Below are 24,223 nucleotides of genomic sequence, written 5' to 3' on the forward strand. Positions count from 1 at the left end.
GGAGACTGAAGCCCTTCTTTTGGGGATTCCTTTTCTTGCACACAAGACAGGTGCTCAGTAAATAGTTTTGGATGAACAAGTAGACAAATTCATAAGTGAGTGAATGAAATAATACAAAGTAGACACCATAGGCCAGAGTGATAATGTTATAAAATTGGCAACAGATTTTTCCTATCCTTGCATGCCAACTCTGCCTCTGCCCTTCAAGGCTGGGCTTGTCTGTGGCCTTGTGACTGACTTTGGGCAAAGAGAACATTTTCACAGCAAACGTGATGCAAGCAGATACTTTCTTGCTGCTCTTAGAAACCCCTGTCATGGTCTTCATGTGAAGAAGCCTAGATCAGCCCACTGGATGATGAAACACACATCCCAGAAGCTCACTCTTCCCAGCTGACGATCAGCCAACCTCCAGAACCTGACTCAGCTGACCAGTAGTTGGCCATGGACGCCTGATTGAGCCCCGCTGAAGCTAGTGGAAGACAGGGCCAGCCCAGCCCTGCCTAGCTCAAACTGTTGGTTCTCAGAGTCTTGAGATAAACTAACATGGATGGATCATAAGCCACAAAATTTGGGGGGGGTAGTTTTCTATCTAGTAAAAATGATACAGGTAGCTCATTTCAGAAGTGTGTTTGTGAAGTATAAGGCACAGAACATAGGTCCTCGGCAAAGTGCTGTTCCTTTGTCCCCTCCCAATTGCAGAAAATAAAATAATTATACTAATGATATTATTTAATGAGCTCTTACTGTATGTCAGGGATGTTAAATGCTTTACAAATACACTGTTTCATCCTCAAAATAATCTTAGATAGGTGGAGTATTATTGTTTCCATTTTTAGATGAGAGGATTGCATTAGATAGAGGTAAAGGCATGCATAGCAAGGGGCAAAGCTGGGACCTGAACTCAGGTCACCTGAATCCAAAACCCAACTCCCAGGCACTATAATACCCTGCTCCTTACTGAAGAAGGAAGGGAAGGTTCGATTCTACCCCTTCCCACCTGCAGCCCCCATTCCTGAAATGCTCTTCTTGCTCTGCTTTTGCTTATGCCTCCCTTTCTCTAAGTTCCAGGTGCAGCTCCTCCTCCTCCAGGAAGCCTTCCCTGATCCCTCTAGGTCACCATGACCCAGCTCTTCTTCTTCTGGCAGCTGAGACTCTGATCCCTTCCAGTGGCAGAGGGGAAACTCCATGAAACCCTGCTGATCCTGGACCGATGTGATGGGGATGGAATTCAGTTGCCTTGAGAGCATGGGAGAGGGTACTTCGTAGGGTCCAAGGTGACTGCAGTGGCTGAATACAAGGAGATGGGATTCCCCAGTCTGATTTCACCATCCCTTTCTTCCCAGACTCCCAGTTCCATGCGCCTATGTGGTATATCAGGTCTAACTTTCATTGTCTTTATGGGACTTTCTTGTCCTCTCCCAACCCCTGATATGCTCTGTGCTTCTTTCCTGGTAGCTCCCCACCCCCTCAAGACTTCCCCAATTGCCTCCCAAAGTCCTAATATCTTTCAAGGACAGTCCTTTCCAGCCGAAAGCAACTTCTTCTGTCCCCACCACACATGCTCTTCCTGGAGGACACTGTCACTCTTATGGGCTTTGAATCTGCTCATTTTCCCATGAGGGATGTGAGACAGAGCCAATATTCCCCTCCCCCCACAGCAGCACCCCTTCCACACCTCAGCCCTCCATCGGGGACAAGAACATCTCCTTAGGCATCAGCCATCTCACCCAAGTGCTTCTCAAGTAGTCTGCTGTGCCCCTCCCTCCCACCACGCATCTTGTCAGGCCGTGAGTGGCTGCACCTGCCCCGGGGCCTCATTTCTGGGGAGGGCCACCTGTGCTGCACTTCAGCCGCCCATATCTGGATCCCAGCCCTCAGTGAACTGCTGTACCCCTAAACCTTTTCCTCTGCTGTCCTACTATCCTCCAAACTCCTATTCATCGTGATTCCTCACTCTCTCACTTCCTGAATGCCTGTTCGTCAGTCCGAGATCTTCCGAATAATAACCTTTTTTTTCTTTCCTCGCCTACCTTTATTGCCTTCCTAGCCTCTCCAAGTTCCTGGAAAGGCTGCACCCAAATTCCTTCCACCAACCCCTTGCCTGTACCTTCTGGTCTTTGATTCCTTTTTTTTTTTTTTTAAGATTATATTTATTCATTTGACAGAGACAGTGAGAGAGGGAACACTAGCAGGGGGAGTGGGAGAGGGAGAAGCAGCTCTCCTGCTCAGCAGGAAGCCGGATGTGGGGCTTGATCCCAGGACCCTGAGATTAGGACCTGAGCCAAATGACTAAGCTGCCTAGGCACCCCTCGGTCTTTAACTCCTTATTCCTGTTGCCTTTGACACCCCGTAAGCCTGCCTCTGCAGTCTGTTTGCCTTCTCTCCACTCTCTCCCTGGATGCTGGGCACGACCTATGAAAAATCCTGGAACTGGGCAAATTAGACCCTCCACCGAACCATGGTCTTCAGCTGCAGCCAGGCCCCGCCACCCTGCCCTCCCCACTAGGCCTTCTAGGGGTACCTGCTTAGTCTCTGAGCCAGCCCCTGCAGGGTGTCCATACCCTGCTCTGGAATAGAAGCAGAGCCCCCACGTTTGACTTGCCACTCAGCCTGCACACGTGTTCCCCTTGGACCAGCCTCCACCCTGCCCTCAGGTCTCAGAGGAAGAAGCTCCTTCCCTGAAGTCCAGGGCCAGCCCCACCGGCCTTGGACCCCAGCCCTTCCTGAACTCGCTATTTCCCCACCCCCAGAATGTTGGTTCCTTCTCCCCCAACATATCCGACCTCTTTCTCTACAGACTTCCTTCCCTCAGCCTCGAATGCGCTCCCTTATTGCTTCCCTCAGAAAGCAAAGCAGAATACACACCTTCTCTGACTCCACACCCCTCCCAGTAGCTGGTCGGCTTCTTGTTCTTTCCAGCCCTTCCTTCCTAGCAAACTCTGGGGGAGAGGAGTCTATGCTCTCAAGCTCCCTGTCCACACTTGCCTCTCTGGACGGAGGTGCTCTACCGACCACGTCTGCCCAGACGTTCCGTGACCTCCACGTGCTCATGAAACACACCAATGGTATCGACTGTCCTCATTCCTCAGGGGCAGCTGCCAACTCAGACTTTGCCACCCTAGAAACCCCCAGAGCAACTGAGAAGGTGAATACCGGCTCAGTCCATTTTGTGATCATCACTTAAAACAGGCTTACATTTTCTATGAATTCAGTCATTTCTTCATGTAATCTATAGCTGTTAAGTCCCTATAATGCCCCAGGCAAATATGACTGAGTGACTTCCAAGCAGATTGGGCTATTCCGAGTTGCTAAAGAAGCTGCAGAGACATAAATGTGTTCTGTGGCTCAGTTCTACAAGAATTAAGACCAGCAAGGCCCTTTTCCTGCAGAAAAAATGTTATGAAATTTTCCTTTTAAGCGTGTCCTTCACCCAAGTCAACCTCCACTCCCACACGTGTTCCTGCATTTAATAGTGTATTTTGAGCAAGAAGAAAAAAAATAAACCTGTTCTAGTGATTGATTTAGAGGGCCCGGCTCTGCTGAAGTTCCCAGTATATTAACACAGTGCTAACCTCAAGGACTCCACGAAAGCCCTGTGTCGGCAGCATTAAGGCTCAGCAATGAGCAGATTTCAGAAAAAGCAGCTGGGACAAAGGCAGTGTGATGACAATGAAGTTAGTTGGAAAAATCAAATACAAGAACCGCTTTGTGCCCATAATACATTCTGAACACATCTCTTTGGGAAATTTCTTGAACTAAACCAGCCTATCCTTAAGCTGTCCTGGTAGAAACACCATTCCGATGTCAAGACCACTAGCTATTCCCAAATCCGAGAGCCCGTGTCCTAGGCTCCTTCTTTATCATGTTCTCAGCATGGATGGTACGGACCTCCTCCAGGGCTCCTTTGGAAATGCGTGGGGGTGGGTCTGTCCACACTGCCCCTACTGCTGGTCAGAGTCCGGGGATCTAAACACCCTGAGGTTAGCTGAGGAGGACAGGCCCACAGAGTGAAGGACGGTCCCACCCAGAAACAGGAGCAAGGAGCCGCCAAAGAAGCAGCTGGCTGCTTGAGGGCCTGCCTTTGTGCAAAGGGCAGCGGTGCTCACACAGGAGCTCTGGGGAGAGCTCCCCACTTCCTGCTCCAGACTGCAGGAAGAAGAGCCTTTGCAGGGTCGATGGACACTGTGCCTAGGCGGTCCAAGGGCAGTGTGTCTCCGGAGATGGAAGGCTTGTCATTTACACTCTGTGCCTGGCTCAGGGCTGCATCCCGGGGACTCCTGTGGGTAGTTCCATGGGACCCTCTCAAGTGGAAGGGTGAGTTGCAAATGGATCTGGGGCAGATGGAAGGGGTCTACACAGCCCTGTCTATCAGAGAGCCCTCTCTTGTCTGAGGGTTGAGTCACATGGGAAGGCAGGCTGTTTCTATGTGCCAGCAAGCGTGGGGGCAGGAGATGGCTCCATGAAAGGGCTCTCCTTCCCCACTCCTGTCCAACCTGTCCTGTAATGACAGGCCCTCGTCAAGAAAAATAGACAGGATCTGGCTTCCATCCCCGTGGGGGAGGGTATACCTCTCTAGCTCCCATCCCCAGGTCTCCCTGAAAATATATGGTGTCTAAAAGAAGAGATATGGATCCTGCCAGATCTTATCCTCACTAATAATAACTTATATTACTAATAAAAATAACAACAATTGCAAATATTGATTGAGGATTGCAGGGTACCAGGCTCTGTGCTGAGCACTCTGTGTATTTCTCCACTTAATCCTCACAAAACCTCTATCAGATGGATGTTTTTAACCTCATTTTACAGAAGAGTCAGGCTTTGGGTAAAAGCTGATGAATAGCAAAGCTCATGTGGCTGGGCAGGCGGCTAGGAGGTCTTTGTCGGGAAGACTAGCCGCAGTTACTTGAAAACCCACCAACTTTATGAACAGATTCCTGCCCTGTGCCAGGCAGTGTGCTAGGCTCAAGGGATACACTGGAGGACAAGCGAGTGCCTGCCCTCCAGAAACTTACGATCTAGTGGTAGATCGTCAATTTACTTAAGTAGACAGTCACGATTACCCGCCCACCGTGCTTATGATCACATTTATCCATATACTGCAAGAGCGGTGAAGCAGTCAGACGGGTGCAGAGATTTGAGAATGACTCGTGAGAGCACCTGGGACAGGGTGGGCTGAAAAGGCTGCCCCTTGGAAGTGGGCTTTGGCTGAGACCTGAGGGTAGGGAGTTGGGAGAAATGGGGGCTTTTGGATCTGATGCTTTGCTCCTGGAATGTTGAGACTAGATGTCTTCCAATGCAGAGATGGTTGCCCCAGTTCCTTGTAGGGGGAGAGGAACCCCAAAGGCCAGAGGTACACGGAAGGAGTCCTCATGCGTCCAGAGTGCTGAGCCATCTGTGTTCTGGGTCAGAGCCCCCGGCTGGGTGGGGAAGGGCAATCCTGGCTGGGTAATATTTTCAAATTCCCTTCAGCCTAGTCTCAGGAACCTGCCATAGTCCCTTCAGGGAGGAAACTGCAAATCAGACTCAGTTTTCCTTGAGATCCTAAGGAGAAGAGTGTGTCTGGTGGTAGGCCAGACCCTCTCTCCCCTATGTGGTCACTACAGCCTTTCTTCCTCCAGTAAGCGCACTCTTGACACCTCCGACCTGTGGGCCTTCATCGTGCCACGTGGTGCTGTCTTGTCCTGTGCCCAGAGAACTCCCTGAAAGCAGAGGCCACAGATCTGATGAAACCAGGGAGGCACTCCTAAGTCATGGCTCCGAGCATGGGCCTCGCAAGCTGGGCCACCAGGGGCCACCCGCTGGTAATTCTGTGACCCTGAATAAGTTACATCAGTGCGCGAGGCCCAGTCCCCGACCCCATACAAATGGGGTAAGAGCAGAAGCCACGTCCCAGCCCCGCTGAGAGCCGTCGTGGTAATCATGTGCACAGAGCATTTACAAAGATGCCGAGAAGCACTCAGCAAGAAACGTAAGCTGTTGTCAGGATTACTGTCTCTAGGCAGACTAGCGAGCTTGCAGATTGTTGAGAGGCTGCCCTAATTAGAACAGGAAACCCACATTACTGAGCCGGATCCAGTGCCAGGCTCGGTGCCGGGAGCCTTTGGGTGTGTTGCTTCATTTAAACCTCAGCCTCCAGGGGTGCCTGGGTGGCTCAGTGGTTTAAGCCTCTGCCTTCAGCTCAGGTCATGATCTCAGGGTCCCGGGATCGAGCCCCACGTCGGGCTCTCTGCTCAGCGGGGAGCCTGCTTCCCCCTTCTCTCTCTCTGCCTGCCTCTCTGCCTACTTGTGATCTCTCTCTGTCAAAAAAAAACAAAAAAACAAAAACATTAAACCTCAGCCTCCATCCCATTTCAGCGATCAGGAAGCTGAGGCCCGGAGTGGCAAAGTGATCTCTCGGCACAGAGCCAGGTCCAGGTGGGCTATAAATTCAGCTGCTCTGATGCTGGTTCAGTGACCGAAAGGCAAAGGCTGGGAGGGGAGGGAGGGCGGGGGGGACAGCTTCTCCCTGGGTGGTGAGCCCCGGCCATTTCCCCCACAGTTGGCCCTCTGCGGTGCTGCTAACTGCTTCTCCCAGCCCTTGGGAGCTTCATAAAAGTCAAGCAAAACTCGCTGTTTACCACTCTAATTGTGGAGTTTGGACATGAAGCAGAGAAGGTATCATGTGTAATGAATAGCAAATCAACCAGCTCCTTTTTTTTTCAGGACGGTATCTCCAGGAGCAGGCAGAGTTCACAGCAGGGCTGTGAGAGAGTAGCTCACCACTGTGACACCAACATCCATGGGCTAACGTCCCCATCGTCCCTATCAGTGCCACCTTGTGTGCTTGCACCCCTCCTCCCCAGATACCCCATGGAGCTGATGTGTTGCCACCGCAAGGAAATGGAAAGGTGAGCTCTCTGGAGGAAGGGTACGGAACTGGCAGGGCGCTCACCCACCCAGGGCAGGGACAAGCTCCAGGCTGCTAGCCATGGGTGGGTCCAGGGGCTGTCTGTGATGGAGAAGGAGCCCTATGATTGGTCACCTGGGCTGTGTCATGGGGAAGCATCTAGAGCCCAAGGGAATCAGTGTCAGGAGAGAAAGCAGCATCGGGGGATAAGCCCGCTCTTCCCAGCTATGAACCCCTTCATCCACCCTGGGAAAGGGTGCTCTTGGGTGGGCATAATTACATCCATCATTGTGTTCTGTGCACTACGGGCCTGTACTGCTGCCCAGTGGGGTGGGGGACTGGGTACACCTTCAGGTCTTTGAGCCAACATCTTCAGGAATAAGGTGGCAACAAGGCTTTAAGATGAAACAAATTGACACCTGGAAGGGGTCTAGGAAGCTAACATAGTAATTATACATACATACCTATATATAAATATAAATAACATGTGTCTTATGTGTAGATACACACAAAATTTATTATATAAATATAATGTCTATTAATATAATAACATAATAGCCTATAGCTAAGTAGCATTTAAAAGAACTAGGTTTGAAGTTATAGATATTTGAGGTAAAGAGAAGTTAAGTATCTTATTCCAGGTGTCCCTTACATAGCTCGAAAGTGGAGAGTCAGAATTCTCAGGTAAGTAGCGGCCCCAGGGCCCAGGAGAGGAACTAGCTTGGGCTAGTTAGTCGGGCTGTCTGGAAGAAATGAGATAGCAGGTTCGGTTGAGAGCAATGCCTTCACTCCTCACTGATGAGCAGACCCAGAGAGCAGTGAGCTCCTGAGCTTGGATGCAGGAAACCTTAGGCACCCGGTTTCTATGGATGCTTCCAGGACCCCAAGAACGAAGGGAAACCACTCCAGATCTGGGAGTCCTGGGGCCGGTGAGGGTTGTATCTGGGGAAGAAGACTGCTGATGGTCAGCCCTCCTCATCCCAGCCTTGAGAGTCACACTTTTTCATACTTGGAGAGGCCTCCCTCAGCGTGACATCGTAACACCTGCCATCCCATTCTGGGCACGGGGTTGGGAGTGGTCCCATATGGGCCATTAGAGCCCTGGTGCTAATTCAGCCAGACGCACACTTACTCTGCCTCCTGTGGGAATGAGATGAGATGCCGCAGCTCCGAGCCCAGTGAATAAAGACGGGCAGATAACCCTCTGTAGCTCAGGCCCCGAATACTTCCAATTTTCCAGTTCATGCAGAACTGGAAGTATCAACCGAGGTTTCAAGACAGGTTGAGGCTCGCATCAAACTATAGCCCCATGAGGGCACTGCACCAACCCTTGCCAGCTGGCGTTGGGCACTACGACCACCCATGAGGCATGTGGGGCCCGATGTGATCACATCAGAGCCAAGAATTAAACTCAAGGAAGTTTTTCCAAACTTTACAGCCACTCAGTGCCAGGCATTCTGATGTGTTTATAAATAAAATTCAGGAGAGGTGGAGAAACCTCCCACAGGTCACAGAGAGGTGGCTGGTGATCCAAATTCTTGGCCCACCGAGTAAAACTTTCTTAATGGTGTCTGAGATGTTCCTTGAAAGATCTGGGGGGTTTGTGCACAATCCACGAGAGGCCTCCAATGCCCCATGCATGACCACCAGAAGCACTGCAGGCCCCGGGGGAGGAGAGAGGGCTCCGTTATAGCCCTAGGTCAGGATGGCACGTGTGTATGCAGGTACAGCCGAGTGAGGACTTGAGAACACAAAGAAAAAATTCCAAACCACTCCCCAAAGCAAAGGTACCAAAGTCCCCCTATAATTCTATATTTTTCTTGCTTTTATTACACTGACTACTCGATCTACCATGGCATTTGTCTCTGCATAAAAATAGAACACTTCTTTAAACTAACTCTAATCCTCATACTTTGAGTCCAAACGCACTTCCTGAAGCACAACATGGTGGCTTAAGTATTTCCAAAACTTTGGAGGGAATTAAAGATCCTTGCATCTTCTTTCTTCTACAGCCATGAATTTACCTTCCCATAGGAAATGTACTGTTTCCCCCTGTGCCTTCTGTAGTCTAGAAGATGTAGGCAGGGAGCGTGGGAGAAGCCCCCAGATCCTGCCTTGCACTGTCCATCCTGCTGGGCTCCCAAGGGGGTGGCTTGTGCAGTAGGTTGTATCATATGAGCTGTCATGATCTAAGTGCCTGGCTCCCTCTCCAGACTGGGACTCCTCCAGGTCCCGGGCCTGGGCCAAGCTGCCTTTTCCTCTCCCAATTCTTGGAATAAACTAATACTCATTGCATGTTTCTTGAATGAGCAAATGAATGAATGAGTGAGTGAAGGAGTGATTGATTAAATAAATAGTCTGTGGGGAGACCCCCTTTTTGTATTTTTCCCAGCAGAAGAGATTTTCCAGGCTGTTACACTAACAAGGGCTAATATTCTCAGTTATTTTGAGGCTAGCTTGAAATTTGCTGTTAATTTAAATAAAATGGTTACGTTTACTCATTAACCAATTAGCGTGCTTCCCAGCAGCTTCACCTCACTAATTTGATTAGTTACACTATGCTTTCTCCTACCCAGGGTCTTCACTGCCAGCTGAGAATATCACAGCTGTATCAGAGTCAACTTTTTACACAACCTGTGAGCAGAATCTTCAACTTTTTAAAGATTTTATTTATTTATTTATTTGACAGACAGAGAGAGAGAGATCACAAGTAGGCAGAGAGGCAGGCAGAGAAAGAGGAGGAAGCAGGCTCTCCACTGAGCAGAGAGCCCGATGTGGGGCTCAATCCCAGGACCCTGAGATCACCACCCGAGCTGAAGGCAGAGGCTTAACCCACTGAGCCACCCAGGTGCCCCAGAATCTTCAACTTTTTAAACAATGTGTAAGCAGAATTTCTTCAAGGGTTTAGACACGGTTGTGATCCTAGCCCCTCTTTCCAGCCCCATTAGGCCCCACTGGGCCCCACTATGAGTTGCCCTCGGATACGATTCCTATCACTAGACCATGTTTGTTTCTTGAGGGAAATGAAACTTTTCAAACCATGGGACCTTCTGAAAGACAACCTGGAGATGCGTGAAGAAAGAATGAATGGAACTGGAGGAGAAACCAGAAGCCAAAATACAGGCACCCTTCCTAGCCCCGTGTTTGCCAGTGAACGGCAGCACGCCTGGGCTCAGACCTGCCAGCTCCCACCCCCACATGCCATTTTCTTGTTTTCTTATTTGTCGGAGATGGGATGGACTTGGCAAATATCTAAGTTTCTGTCACAGACACGGGTTTCCTGGGCATGCAGAAAACCCCGACTTCCTACATCCTTGGGGGTGAGCTGGCAGAGCCATGTGATTGGCTCTGGAGAATGAAACGTGAGAGGAAGGGATGTGAGGCACTTTTCATCTGAGGCGTGAAAGTCAGATTTCCAGTCACACTCTTCTCTTCTGAGTGCTGTGGGGTAGAGACATGTACTTCAGAAATCCATATGTTTGAAGTCCTAACCCTCCTCCCCTAGTACCTCAGAATGTGACCTTCTATGGAAATAGAGTCACCACAGATGGAATTTGTTAAGTGAGGGTGAGATCACACTGGGAGGGGGTGGCCCTAATTGGTCATAGCTGGCTTCCTTATAACCAGGAACAGAGGAGTGCACACAGGGAGAACACCACAGGAAGGGAGAGTTTTGCCGTCATAGCTACCCTTGGTGGCCAACAACTCCCAGAAGCCATCAGAGAGGCCTGAAATAGACGGGGGGCAGAGCCCTCCTGACACCTTGGTCGTGGGCATCTAGCTTTCAGAACTGAGAGACAATGTAATATTTCTGCTGCTTGAGACACCCAGTTTGCGGTCTTCTGCGGTGGCTGCCTCAGGAAGCAGTACTGGGGCAAGTCCGCATGGTCAGACTGTGAATCTGCACAAGGATCTGCCTCACTCATGGCCTGGAGAGTTCGTCCACCTTTAACCAACTTTGTGAACTGAGAAAGAGAAACATCTTACACCTGGAAATAAGGCAACCTGGGAGAGGGAGTTGTCTACACTATTCACTATCATCCTGGGCCACGGTCTAACAAGCCCGCCCAAGAGTATGCAATTTTCCAAGACAAGGTGTTTGTGTTTGACTTTGCTATTTACTTTTTTTTTTTTTCTGCTATTTACCTTTTCATTAATACACAGACACTAGAGCTAACCTCCAGATTTCTGCCTGGGTAGTAAAGATCACACTAAAGGCTATGGTTCTTTTTTCCTATAGGGCATTAACCACTTTGGTATCTAATCTAGCGATCTTATTCTGACATTGTTTTTAAAAAATGCTGGCAGATTCTGATCTCAAATGCTCTCCGTGCCCGCTTGAACTTCTTCCTAGTTCCCCTATGAATGAATCAACTAAGTTTTTGTCCCATGTTCATTTCAACTTGTTTAAGAATCATGTTTTACTTTTTTGAATTGAGAAAATAACTTGTTTGGTTAATGGTGATGGCTTCTGAGGATTGTTTATTACCTGTCTGATACAGATTCTTTCTGGTCCTCGAACCCTAAATGAATAAACTTAGAAATTTGAAAGGAAACGGGCAAGGGAAGTGACTCTCAAGGTCGGCAGGATAAACTGGGTCAGCCGGCTGTCTTGCCTTCTCGACCTTTCTCCTCCTTCACCATTCTTGGACCTGGTTGGCTGAAATGTGAGGCATGCAGCTCAGTCTGGCCACGCATGAAATTCTTAGGCGAGAGAAGCGTTCAAGTCTCAGCTGTGGTGAAGACTCGGGGATGAGAAAATAGAGGAGTTTGCCTCCAGCATTAGAATGGGAACTTAATGTGGGTAGGGACTTTTGTCTGGTTCATGACTGTTTCCCAGGGCCAAGAACATTCTCTGGTACATGGTGGACTCTCACTGATTTAAGAAGAAGAAAAATGTAATGGATTAAAAAGTCAGAATTCCAGGGTGGGGGAGCCATTAGGGATTTCTTACTTTAAGCTTTTACATGATATAGGAACTTTACATAATGCCCTTGAAGCTCACCAAACTTGACTTGGATGCTTCTGATGAAGGAGAGGTCACAGTATCTACTGAGCCAAGGACTGGGAAGGGTTTCTGTATACTCAGAAAATCTGTGTCTTTGTAATTTTGGAAGTTTCCACGTCCCTCTTAAATCTGCTCCTTTCCAGGCTAAACAATTCCCATTCTCAAGGACATGGTCTTGAGTCTCTACCAATCCGGTAGAATAATAGCCAATATCTAGGAAGCAGTGACCGTGTCCCAGGCTTGTTGTCTCAATGCTTTACATGCATCGATTTTAAAAATTCTTATAACAACCTTGTAAGGTAGGTACTACTATAATATAGGTGAGGACATTGAGGCACAAAGAAATTTTGACACATATTCAAGGAACCTGATTAGGAAGCGGTCTGGTTGGGATTTGAACCCACGTAGTCTGCCTTTCAACATTTCCAAGTTTCCTATCATATGTGATGCTTGGGGGGGAATGTGTGAGGTTTCAGAGCAGAGGTCAGAAGGACTGTCACCTGGGGCTGATCTTTACTCCGAGATGACAATGGGAGGTGGCATATCCCTCCCCTAGATTGTGCATTGTACCACCTGCACAACTGCACATGGCAGTCCCATCTGTGCACATGTGAACTTCCCTGGTCTCTCCTTGGCCTCTGTGGCCATGGTAACAGGAGAGATTTTGCTGAGAGCTGCCAGTCAGGGGGGAAAACATCCCTGGAAATACATATTGAGGGTCTGATTTGGACCAAGTCTAGGAGATCCAGAGAATCCTCAGGGCCTGTATTTGTCCATAATCCACTTATGAGGTGTATCTCAAACTCAGGTGAGGTCCCTGAGCTCCTCCTTTTCTCATCCCCTTCATGAGCCAGGGGAGTTCTTAGGGGCCAGGAGATACCTGTGGGAAGGCCTTTCAGTCAGAAGCTCTGCCTTATCACCCACCCCACCGCTTACCCCTGCACCTATCTATTTCTGATGGATGGATGAATTCCATTAAGGACACGCTGCCCATCTCTGGGAGGACACCATCCTCTCAGGTTCACTGGGCAGACCAGACTCAACAAATCCTGCCATAGCCGGGTCCCTACACTGCCCCGTTCTGAGAAATGTGTTTGATCTGAGGTGCGCCTCCAGCCTCCTTGCCTCTGGGCACTAACAGTTGTGCACCTCATCTGTGGGCCTGGTGGGAAGGTGTAACTGGGCCTCCATGTTCCCTGCACAGCCCAGTCACATGACGACTGTGGCTTTGAGAAATGGGGAGGGGGACCCATGTCTTTAAGACTTGCTGTAGATCTACATCAAGGAGCTGACTGATAAAGCACCAAGGGGAGGCAGCTCCCAGCCTTCCTGGCAAGCATAGCACAGACTCAGCTTCTCAGGCCAGCTGAATTTCGGCAAGGAAGAACTGGAGGTAAGCAGGTAGGGCTAGCACACCTGGGTCCAAAGCTGGCCAGCCGGGCTTCCTCATTTGCAGAGAAGAAGACAGGCCCAGATGAGATGAATCAGTGCTGCCAGGGACCATTATCATCATTACCTTTGGGAAGAGGTGTTGACTGAGAGGAGGAATAAGGAAGCCCAGGGGGATGATGGGCTCAATCTGGATGGTGCCTACACAGTGGTCTACAAATGTGGGAATTCATTGAACTATATACTTCAGATGTGTTCCCTTTAGTGTAAAACCATATCTCAATGAAAGAGTAAAACAAAATAATGGCCCAGGGAGGGCTAAGATAACACTGCAACTGTGTGGCAAGACCAAGCCTAGAACACAGGCTTCCTGAAACCAACCCCCCTACCTGTTTCCCTCACTCCATTGCATTTTTGCTGCCACAGAAACTCAGGGATGCTCCATTAGTCTATGAGTAGGCTTTGACCAGGGCAGGAATCCATGGCACATGGCGCATGAGGTCAGGGAAAGTCAGGCCACTGTGGGCTGGAGCTAGACTCTTGAGGGCATATATACTGAGCAAGGCTCAATGCGTAATAATAATAATATAGCACTACAGCAGTATTATTAGCTAACACTCACTAAGCACGTATTATATGCCAGGCACTATTTTAGATATTGGACATGTATTAAATCCCTACAATAACCTTTATGCCCTATACCATCATTAATCTGTATTTTACAGAAAATAAAATAGGTCCACACTTGAAACCTTGGCCTTTTAAAAACGTGACAACCAGAGCATGTCAAAGCTGATATTTGGACGCAGACAATCTGATTCCAGAATCCAGGCTCTTAACCACAGCACCGACGGCCGCATATTGAATCAGCAGTAGCTGGGAGACTGGCAAGCTTTGCCCAAGCTGACATCCACCTTCACACAGAGGAAACACTCAACATTTGTCCAGTGGTCTAGATAAGCAACAGCCCCATAGATTTCCACAGGGATTTGTTAAAGGAAAGTTCATTCACGGTCTTCTGGACTGCAAGTATTAACAAGCAGGCAGGGAATTTACAAAAACACCAAACAGCCTGAGCCCCGGCCACCTTGCTCCATACTCAAGAACAACCTGGGGATTTTTTGAGCTGAAAACTCAGGTGCCCAACTGCATTAGTACTCAGGGAAATGCCAACTAAAACCACAGCGCGGTACTGCCACACCCCTATGTCTATGATTTAGAAATGATACAGATTTGCAGAGAATACTAAACGTCGACAAGGATGTGGAACGGCGAGAACTCTAAAGATATGGTTGGTGGGAGTAAAAATTGATGTAATTAATTTGGGAGACTGTTTCACTGAATGTTGGTTGACCGGGGCTGTCACAACAAAATGTCACCGGCTGGGTGGCTTAAACAACAGAATGTCATTTTCACACAGATTTGGAAGCTGGGAAGTCCAATATCTAGGTGCTGGTACATTCAGTTTCTAGTGAAAGTTCTTTTCTTAGCTCCTAACGGCCTCCTTCTTGCTGTGTTGTCACATGGCGGGGAGGAGAGGGGAGGGGGGAGACACTGAGCTCTCTGTGTCTCTTCTTATAAGAACACTAATTCCATCAGATCTTGGCTCTACCTTTATAACCTTATTTGACCTTAATTGCTTCCGTACTCCAAATGCAGTCCTGATTAGGGCTTCGACATATGAATTTTGGGGCGATACAATTCAGTCCGTAGCATTCTGTCCCTGGACCCCCAAGTTCATTTCCCTCTCCCATGCAAAACATATTCATTTCATCCCAACAGCCCGCAAAGTCTTAAGCCATTCCAGCGTCCACTCTCAAGTCTAAAGTTCAAATATCATCTAAGTATCCTCCAAGTCAGGTGTGTGTGAAGCTCAAGGTGTGATTTATCCTGAGGCAAAATTTCTCTCCATCCGAGAGTCTGTGAAATCAGAGAAAGTGTGTGCTTCCCACATACGATGGCAGGACAGACACAGGCTAGACAGGCACTTTCCAGAAGGGGGACGTTGGAAGGAAAGGAGTGATGGGTCCCAGACTAGTCCAAAACCTAGCAAGGCTAATTCCATGAGATCTCAGCATGAGAATAACCTTCTTTGTCCTGATGCTCTGCCCTCCAGGCGCACTGGGGTGGCAGCATCACCCCTATGGCTCTGTGGAGTTGCCTGTGCCCTTGGCCCTCTGGGGTGGTCCTGCCCAAGCTGCTCCCTGCTTTGGTCACACTCCTAAGGCACAGAGCAGGGTCATCCTGGCCCACTAAAACCAGAGAGGCAGGCCCACTCTTGCATGAGGCAGCCTCGCCCCTGGGGCTAACGGGACGTTGGCAGCACTGATGGTCTTGGAACGGCGCTCAGCATCATTCTTCCCCTTTCTTGAGGAAGAGGGCGTGCTCACAGCTAAACAGCTCTATGTTCCTGCCTTGTGAAAGCCAAGAAGTCCACCAGCCTGCCTTCATTCTGTCCTGCTCTCTCTTTCCTTCAGGCTGCCAGTCTCTGCTGTTACAAGCCCATCTTGATTTATAGCTTCTGCTGCTGAGATGGCTGACTGAGTCCATGAGTCCCACCATGGTCTCTTAGTCAAATAGTTGTTCAGCTACACTCCGTTTTCTCTTCAGAACAAGCTTTCTCATTTTTTACAGTACGGACCGGCTGAGGCCTCTCCGGCTCTTCAAGTTAAGGTTAAATGAGGTCCTCAGGGTAGAGCCCTGATCCAATGGGATTAGTGTCCCTTCAAGAAGAGACACCAGAGAGCTCACTCATTTTCGCTCTCCCTGCTGTGGGAAGACACACAGAGAAGGTAACTATCTGCAAGTCCTCAGAAAGAGCCCTCAACAGAAACCAGATCAGCCAGCACTTTGACCTTGAACTTTTCAGGCACCAGAACGGGGAGCAAATACATTCCCGAGGCGCTATATTACAGCAGTCACAGGAGACTACTACAGGCAGTGCGCGTTCGAAGCAAACATAGAGCAACCTTACGACTAGCGATTTGACCCCTAGGTATAAATCCACAAGGAATGGGTGCATACATGCACCAAAAGACAGGAACAAGGATGGTCATAGCAGTAGTATGCTTAATACTCTCAGGTGTCCCATGGCTGTAAATATACTGTCAATATGGTACATTCATAAAATGGAATATTACATAGTAATAAAAATCACAAAAGCAGAACAGAGGCACTTTACAAATATAACAGTGAAAGAAAGAAGCCAACGTGAGAAAGCGTACACCCTATAATCCTAATTGTATAAAATTCACAATCAGGCAATAATGCTCTTTTCCTTGATCTGGGTGCTGGTTATGTGGGCGTGTTTGCTTTGAAAGCTCACGAATCTGTACACCTACCATTTGTCTACTGTCTTTACTTATGTTAGATGTCAGTAATGAGTTTACATAAAACTAGGTATCCATGAGAAATATCGCAGCATTGTAAGGATGGAGAATGAGATGCGGTAGTGTGTGGGGTGGGGATAGTGTGATCTGCTGACCTGTGACCCTCCCCTTGGTGCAGCCACAGCAGCCGGGCCCGCAGAAATGAGGAGCTGGTGGAGATCACAGCAGACAATCGCCGGTTAGTCCCAGCACAGGACGCTGGTGACACACACATCATGATTGCCTTCAGTTGTGTGTTGAACAAGTGATGACTCTTTTAAACACGTAGTATAATTGCACAAATATACATATCTTCTATACTATCTTTGTAAAAACATCATTTGCACTGCTGGAGGTAAGATAAGTAAACTCTGAAAATGTTGTCCAATCAGAACAGGTCAGTCTGTGGTGTTCATAGGCAAAGGTTGTCCACTGCATTTTGTTGAAGAGGCCATTTCTCTTGTCTGTGTTTCAGCATCCTCTTTGGATATCTGCAGCCTAGGCTGTGACTGGCTAGGATAACTTATCTTCCTCATAGCTTCCCCACATTCTCCACCAGGAGAAGGTCACCAGGCTAGAAAAGCTCTCGTGGCTATAAATTTTGGCAGCAGCTGTGATCTACTAAAGGGCAGAGCCCCGAAGGCCATAAATGGCATTCTGAGATGTCAGAGAGCTTGGGGGACCCTTGGGTTCCCTCCTGTTAGGGAAGGGCATAGGTGCCCGAAACAGGACTGCGATTTACCCATAGTCTCCCCAAAGAAGGCAGGTGTTCCTCTTTAGGAATTGATCACTTTCCTTGCTCCCCATCCCCGAGGATCCTGGCACAGCAGACTCTGCTATCCCAGACCCCTTCCAGGCAAGGCAGGTGGGACTCTCCCCTTCTCCCCATGAGCAACCCCAATTTCATGCCTAGAGCAGCCACGAAAGGAGTTTAACCATCCTTCCCCGAGCCTGACAGACATGAGTACACCCCAGCAGGGGGCTCTCAGGGAACTCACCTGTGGTGTCATCCCGTGGCAGATGTACACGATGGGAACGTTCTCTGTGTCTGGACCCTGATCGAGACACAAGTCAGTCTTCAGAGAGTTCTGCAGCTGAATGCCAGAGGAGGGGCGGCCACACCAAAGAGAAAGGAGCAGAGAAACAAATGCATTAAATCAGGAGAAGCCAGCATTTCACAGAGACAGGCTCCATTTCCATAATCAACCCGAGGTCCCTTGAATACTGTGGACAGCAACAAGCACCAGCTTTTGCCTGAATAAAGGTGCTGAGGGAAACCCAGCTTCGTGTGAAGGAGAGCTGTTCTCATGTTGTTGAAAGGTAAGCGGAGACAGTGTAGGTAAGAATAAAAGATATACACACACAGAAGAGATGCTCGGGGTGCACCCCCCTCCGTTTCCACAGGGGTGACACCAGGGCTTCCCATAGTCCCCGGAAAGAAGTCTTTGCTCTGGAAGGTTGGGGAAAGTGGGCAACATGTTTGTTGCTTTCAGGTCTGAGATGTCCTCTGGGACCAGTCCTCTCTGCCCCTCCACAGATCCACAGATCCAGCAGCGGCTGGCCTGGTCCCACTGCTGCCCAGATGACAAGGATGTTCCAGAGTGGGAGTTCTGGCAGGTGAATAAGAGAGAAGGGAGCCAAGGGAGTAGGAGAAGAGAGAGGTATCTCTTACCCTCACCTGCGGGCACAAAGCAAACAACAGAACCAATGCCTCACCATGTCAGGTAAGAAAACCAGTATTCAATGTCCCTTTCTGGCAGAAGTCCACTCCCAGACCCTGGAAAGGACAGCTTATAGTCCCCATGGCCCTGCTCACCAGCCACAGCTGAGCAGACCATGGTGGGCACCAGCAGGCAGTTTGGAATGAGTTAATAATTCTCTTTCTTTTTCTCCCTCTCCTCCATCCTTCTCTTTCTGGAATGGAACCACCTCATCATTCTCTTATTCCGTGCTAGAACTCTCAGTGAGAGAGTCAGTGGTCCGTGGGTGGTGGCCGCTAGAATCATGAGGCCATTTAGATTGGGTCTGGGGGATCTGCTGGGCCAGGTGTAAACAGAGAAACCCAGCTGTGGCCGAGGAAGAGATGCAGCATGAGACGGAATGAGAGACACTGTGCCCTTCTCTGGCTTTGGTGGCTTCCCAATACTAGTGCCCATGCCCAGCTCTACGTCAGTTCCTGTGGGCATATGCAAGGAGGTGGCGTTGTTCCCCACCTTAACTTGAGTTTGAGCTAGCTTATATAGCTCTTGTTAGCTTCGAAGCGCTCTGTTTAGAACAGGACAGAGATACTGGAACTCAGGGAAGACCAGGGCAAAGGACCACAGGTGGGTCATCTATTCGAGGAGGCCAGAGACTGACAGCGGCTGAGCTTCCATGGTCTTGATGACTTGTGGCAGGAGTGCAGGGAACCCAGTGAAGGGGTGCAAAACGGCATGATCGGAGGCCCATGTGTGCTCCCAGCATAACCTGTTCTTGATAGGGAAAGGAATAGAGTCAAATCCCTTTCTTGAGCTTTCTCACCTCTACCGGATGAAGGCACTTCAATCCCAGACTTGCGGTTTGGAGGTTCTGAAGAATTATAAACATGAGCCAGCTCCCGAGGCAGAGGCCCCAGAAACATCCATGCAGCAAATCCTCTTTTGTAAAACAACTATGTGGCTTGCCTTTGTGAGGGAGCCCATATCAACGCACTCTGGACTTCTCCAGCAGCCTGCAGAGAAGCGGGTGTCGCATCTAAAGCTGAGAGCTGTAATCCATTCGTGAGACCTGCTAACAGTGGTCGCAGGGAGAAAGATCCAGAAAGCCCTGATGTCAGCCTTGGCTTTCTGCTGGGTTCTCAAAGCCATCCTCTGGGTGAGGAGGTAGGCGGTGCCTTTCAATAAAGTCCCCCTGGCTCTGTCATCCCTCCCCCGTGAAGCAGGTGGTCGTTGATGCTGTCGGGAGAGGCAGGCTGGGATGGAATCCTGGTTCCAGCTGTGTGGTCTTGGACGAAGAACACAACTCCTTCTTGTCTGTTTTCTTCTCTCTAACGTAGGGATAATACCAGTGCCTACCTCACAGGATTGTTAGTGGAGAAGTAAACACAAGCATATCCACAAGTAGGGAGCACCGGGCCTGACAAACGGCAAATGCACAGTAATTGTTCGCTACTCCTGTGACTGCTATGACCTTGCTGACAGCCACTCAGGGCAACTGGCCGTTATGGCTGCATCTATGTGCCGCGTGTCCCCCCACCTCTCCCTCAGAGGAACCTGGCCAGGTCGGCGACATTCTCTCTTTGAAGGATGAGGAACTGTGGCGTAGCCAGAAGGTCTGCCTGACCTCCTTGTGTGTGATGCCACGCCCATGGCATGGACCCGTCCCCATGTCGCCTCTCCTTAGGCCTTCTCTTTGTCTGGCTAAATGCACCTCCTCCTTTGGTTCTCAGCTTCTCTGTCACTCCGGAAGTCTCTCCTGACCCAAGCCTGGGTGTCAGGCCATGGCCCCGTGGTCTACCAGTGCCTCCATTTATCTTACTGCTGCATTTAGCATGCTTGGTTCTTGTCCCTTCTTCGAGTGCCTGTCTCCCCCGTCTGACCAGGCTAGGTTTGAGTCTTTCTCATTGTCTCAGACATGGGCCAGTCCTGGCCCACAGTAGACAGTAAATACACATATGGAATGAATGAATGAAGGCAATGAACAAATGAATGGCATTCCCAAATGAATGACATTAGGAAGCGGACAAGCAGCAAGTTCTTTCCATCGTGCAAATGGTGACAATCCTGAGACTGTGAAAAATGCCCCCTGAGATGGTATGATTACAGCTTTGAAGGTTTTGTAAATGGTTGAGATTACACACAGAGTAAGTGGCAAAGCTAACATTCCAGAAGCCGGGCGTGTCTGTTTCTAGATGCTGCTTCATCTCTGCTGTCAGCACTAGAGCTGAGATTGATTCAAGGACCCCGCCTTTTGGACGTGGGGCTCAGGGATCCAGGGGAAACCCATGCCCACACAACGGGGCCCACAGGCCCTTCTGCCCACAGGAGTCATTAACGGAATCTGTTAGCGGATAAGTGGCCAGGGCTTTAGACTTGACCCTGGCCCCACTGAGAGTCCCAGGGAGTTATTTGACCTGAGCAATATAGTTTGGCCTAAGATGGAAAGCAAAGGGTAGAAAGAAACTCTACCCTTTGGAAGACATCTGGTCTCTGCATTTTAGAATAAAAATAATCACTAGGAAGAATGATTCAGCCTCAGCAAATCCTGCTCTTGCGGCTGTATCCTGCTTTGCCCATCTTCACCCTAGTGCCCCCATTAGGAGTTCATTATGATCCTTGACAAGCAAGCGTGGCTCTGCTCTGTCAGAGCCCGGCCCGTGGAGGAGCCAGAAGGGGCGGGAGGCTGGCTGGGCCCTAAGCAGCGGCTGGCAGATGAACACGGCGTGCCGGGGAGTGGGGGGGGAGGTTGTCAGAGACCTCCGCCAGCCCCAGGGATGGCTAGCACTGCTCAGCCCTTGGGAATGATGAGAGAGTGGCTTTTCAGCCACTCCAAGTAAAAACAGCTCAGATTATGGACTCAGTCAAATCCATACCACAGCCCTGTATATGCCACTTACAATTTGATCAGCTAAAGGTTTCTGGGTGTGGCGGTAGGAGGGTTCCACGGTAAACCTGTTGTACATGTCATTAAGATGAGACCCTTCTGCTTGGAAGATGAGAATGCTTTGGCCAAGACCCAGAACTTGAATGGACACACACACACACACACACACACACACACCTCCCCTCTTTAAGTAATAGTTGGTGGCATGGGCTGAGAAGTTTTCCAGTATCCAGATTACCCCAGCATGAGAAGTAGAGAGGGAAGGGGCCACTGAGGAATTTCCTAAGGAAGTGTCAACTGTGCCATGGAAACTCTTGTGGGAGGATATGACTGCTTCCTAAAGGTTGGCCTGGTTGACAGCTGAAGTCTGAGGGGGTTGGGGGGATTCCTGGGATCCTGGCTCTGTGCCCTGTAGAACTCTAGGATGTCAGAGTTGGGAGGCCTGCAAAGAATGTGAAGGCCAGTCCGTAGCTAGCATTCTTCTTCCCCTCTCAGGCAGAGGCTCTGCCCATTATATTCCTGCGGAGGCAGGCCTTGAACTTGGTTCTGATCACGGCTTATCCAGGGAAGAGGCCGCATTTCTTCCTTTGAGTTTCATATTAGGATATCAAAAAGGTCTGAGGTGATACTCTCCAAAGGGAGGAAGCAGAGTGATATCAGAAGCTGATGTCTTGGGCTCAGTTTCTCTGCTGATGACCTTTGTGAACATGGGAAGAGCACTTTACCTTTCTGTTTCCTCATCTGTTCCATGATATCAGTATGTATTTTTGAGGGCTTATAACTGTCAGCAGAAAAGCTCGATGTGTTCAGGAAGCAAAAACCAGGTGAGGTATCAAAAAACCAATCAGGTATCATTGAAAATACTTCAAGAGTTGAATGATCCTGGGAACATTGGGACAATAGTAGAGATTACCATATTCAAAGCATTTTAACATTAGACAGAACATACAAATTCCCAGGATATATAATATATTTATGTATCTTAGATATTTTTCTACTCTAGGAGCACAGTATTATTTTGCCTCATTTAACAGAGGAAGAAACCAAGACCCACAGATGTTAAGACACTTGACTGAGAAGTGGCTTGGTCAAGATTGGAACCAGGTCTCTCTGGATCCAAACCCTGTGCCTTCCATTGGGGTGACTGCTCTGTGCCAATCAACAGGTGGTCCTAAAATATCCCTCAAAATACAGTGAACCCAGCAAGGTTGTATTCCAGAACTCCCTTCCTGGAAGCCATGTGTGTGAGAAGAAAGCATAAGCCCTTAGATGGCGGAGGCATGCAGGCTGGTTGCTAGAACCTCAGGCACTCATGCTGGGGGACAGTGGGTGTTCGTTATGTTATCTTGCCAGTCTACCCTAACCGCAGGTATTTGTTTTATTAAGTAGAACATGAAGGTTTGAGGCTAGAGCTAAATTGCTTAAGACTGTAAAGGAGAGATTTAGAACAAGGGAACAGAGGTTCGAGTTATAACACCAAAGGCTGTCTCTCGTCCACTGGTCTACCAGATGTCCCACATAGGAGGCTGCCTCTCATCTGCTGGTCTACCAGAGGTCCCTACGTGGGAGGTTGCCTCTAGTTCACTGGTCTACCAGAGGTCCCACATAGGAGGCTGCCTCTAGTCCTCTAGTCTACACATGGGAGGCTAAAGCCTCCTTCTCTCCTTTCCTCTGACCCCACACCTCTGCCTGGCCTTGTTTTCTATGCCTGCATGAAGCCCCAGGGGACCTTTCCTTACCACCCCATAGGCGATGATGTCCGAGTACATCCTCATCTCTGGGTACACACTGACCAGGTACCACCGGAAGGTCTTGCACTGCAGCTGCTTCCTCAGAGCCTTCCTCGCTGTGATGTCCCCGATGTCGATCCCAGAGTCCTGCAAGGGTAAGAGCTCCAGCCACCAACAGGACACCACTTCTCCCCAGATCTCCCCAGGCTCCTGGACACTGTCCAGGCCCAGGCTCCTGAACACTGTCTAGTGAAGGAAGGACGCGGGGACTTAGCTCATTCATTTCCCCGCATTGTACATAACCCCATGACTGTCCCCACGTGGGCACTGAAACATGAGGGTTGCACGGATGCGGACTATCATCCAAGGCCATTGAAAATAAATGAAAAAAAAAAGGAAAGAAAAGAAAAGAAAAAGCTGGGGCCCAGGTGTAGGTGAAAGATACTGAAGCATCATAAGATAGAAAAAACCTCTTATGACAAGAGGTTCTGAGCTGTCAGTAGGGGGAGAGAGAAGAGGGAGAGTTGAAGGTGGAGTCATACTAATTCAAATTCTATTCCTAATCATTGTAACAGCAAAGGCTTGTCGAACACTCGCGAAGTGCAAGGTTCTGTCCTCCGTGAGACCTGCCCCGGGGTTTACATTTAGGCACAGTGCCCCATTTGCAGAGAGGTTCTGCGACATCTTGCCTGAAGTCCTACAGCTGATAAAAAGCAGAGCTGAGACTTGAACCCCAGAGCCTGCCCTTCTGCCGCCCAAGACCCAAGTTCTTAGTGTCGAGAGTACTTGGGTCTGTCACTTCCCCGGGGATATCAGCAAGGTGGGCCCTAAGCCATCACCATACATCAGACAAGGAGTAGTAATGGAGACATGGAGGTGTCCTTGAGTTAGAGAGAGGGAAAAGTCTCCACATTTCTTGTGGCCCCAGAGCCGAGGGGAGAACACAGAGTCCCTGCATACCAGCCCTGCACCAGGCACAGGACCAGGCAAAGAGGGGCTGAAGCCAGAGCAGAGGACGGCGAGGAGTCTCTGCAGCTGGGAGTCTGATGGGGACTCAGCGACTTCTTAGAGGATGTCACCACGGAGCCAGGGACCAGCCAGGTCCAGTGGTATCTCACAAGACACTAGCCCAGCATGGAGGGAGGGGAGCAAAGGGAGATGCAGCTCTCTTTCACTGATGCCACAGCTCATGTGTTGGTTGTGGGAACCCCCAGGGTTCTAGGGTCAACTCCGGGGTCAAGTTCTTGGGCTTGGGAAG

The 24,223-nt window shown here is 49.4% G+C and overlaps 1 protein-coding gene across 1 annotated transcript in view; it reads right to left on the reverse strand.

Moving 5' to 3' along the window:
* The window catches only part of GALNT18 (polypeptide N-acetylgalactosaminyltransferase 18), a 339,877-nt gene that overhangs the window by 26,944 nt on the left and 288,710 nt on the right, over positions 1-24,223 (reverse strand). The window contains exons 8-9 of the mRNA XM_044258833.1: positions 22,975-23,112; positions 17,653-17,748 (exon numbers count right to left, since the gene is read on the reverse strand). Of these exons, the coding sequence (XP_044114768.1) occupies positions 17,653-17,748; positions 22,975-23,112 (234 nt within the window). The remainder of the gene's footprint in view (positions 1-17,652; positions 17,749-22,974; positions 23,113-24,223) is intronic.

Source organism: Neovison vison, chromosome 7 (genome assembly GCF_020171115.1).
Source record: "Neovison vison isolate M4711 chromosome 7, ASM_NN_V1, whole genome shotgun sequence".
NCBI lineage: Eukaryota > Metazoa > Chordata > Mammalia > Carnivora > Mustelidae > Neogale > Neogale vison.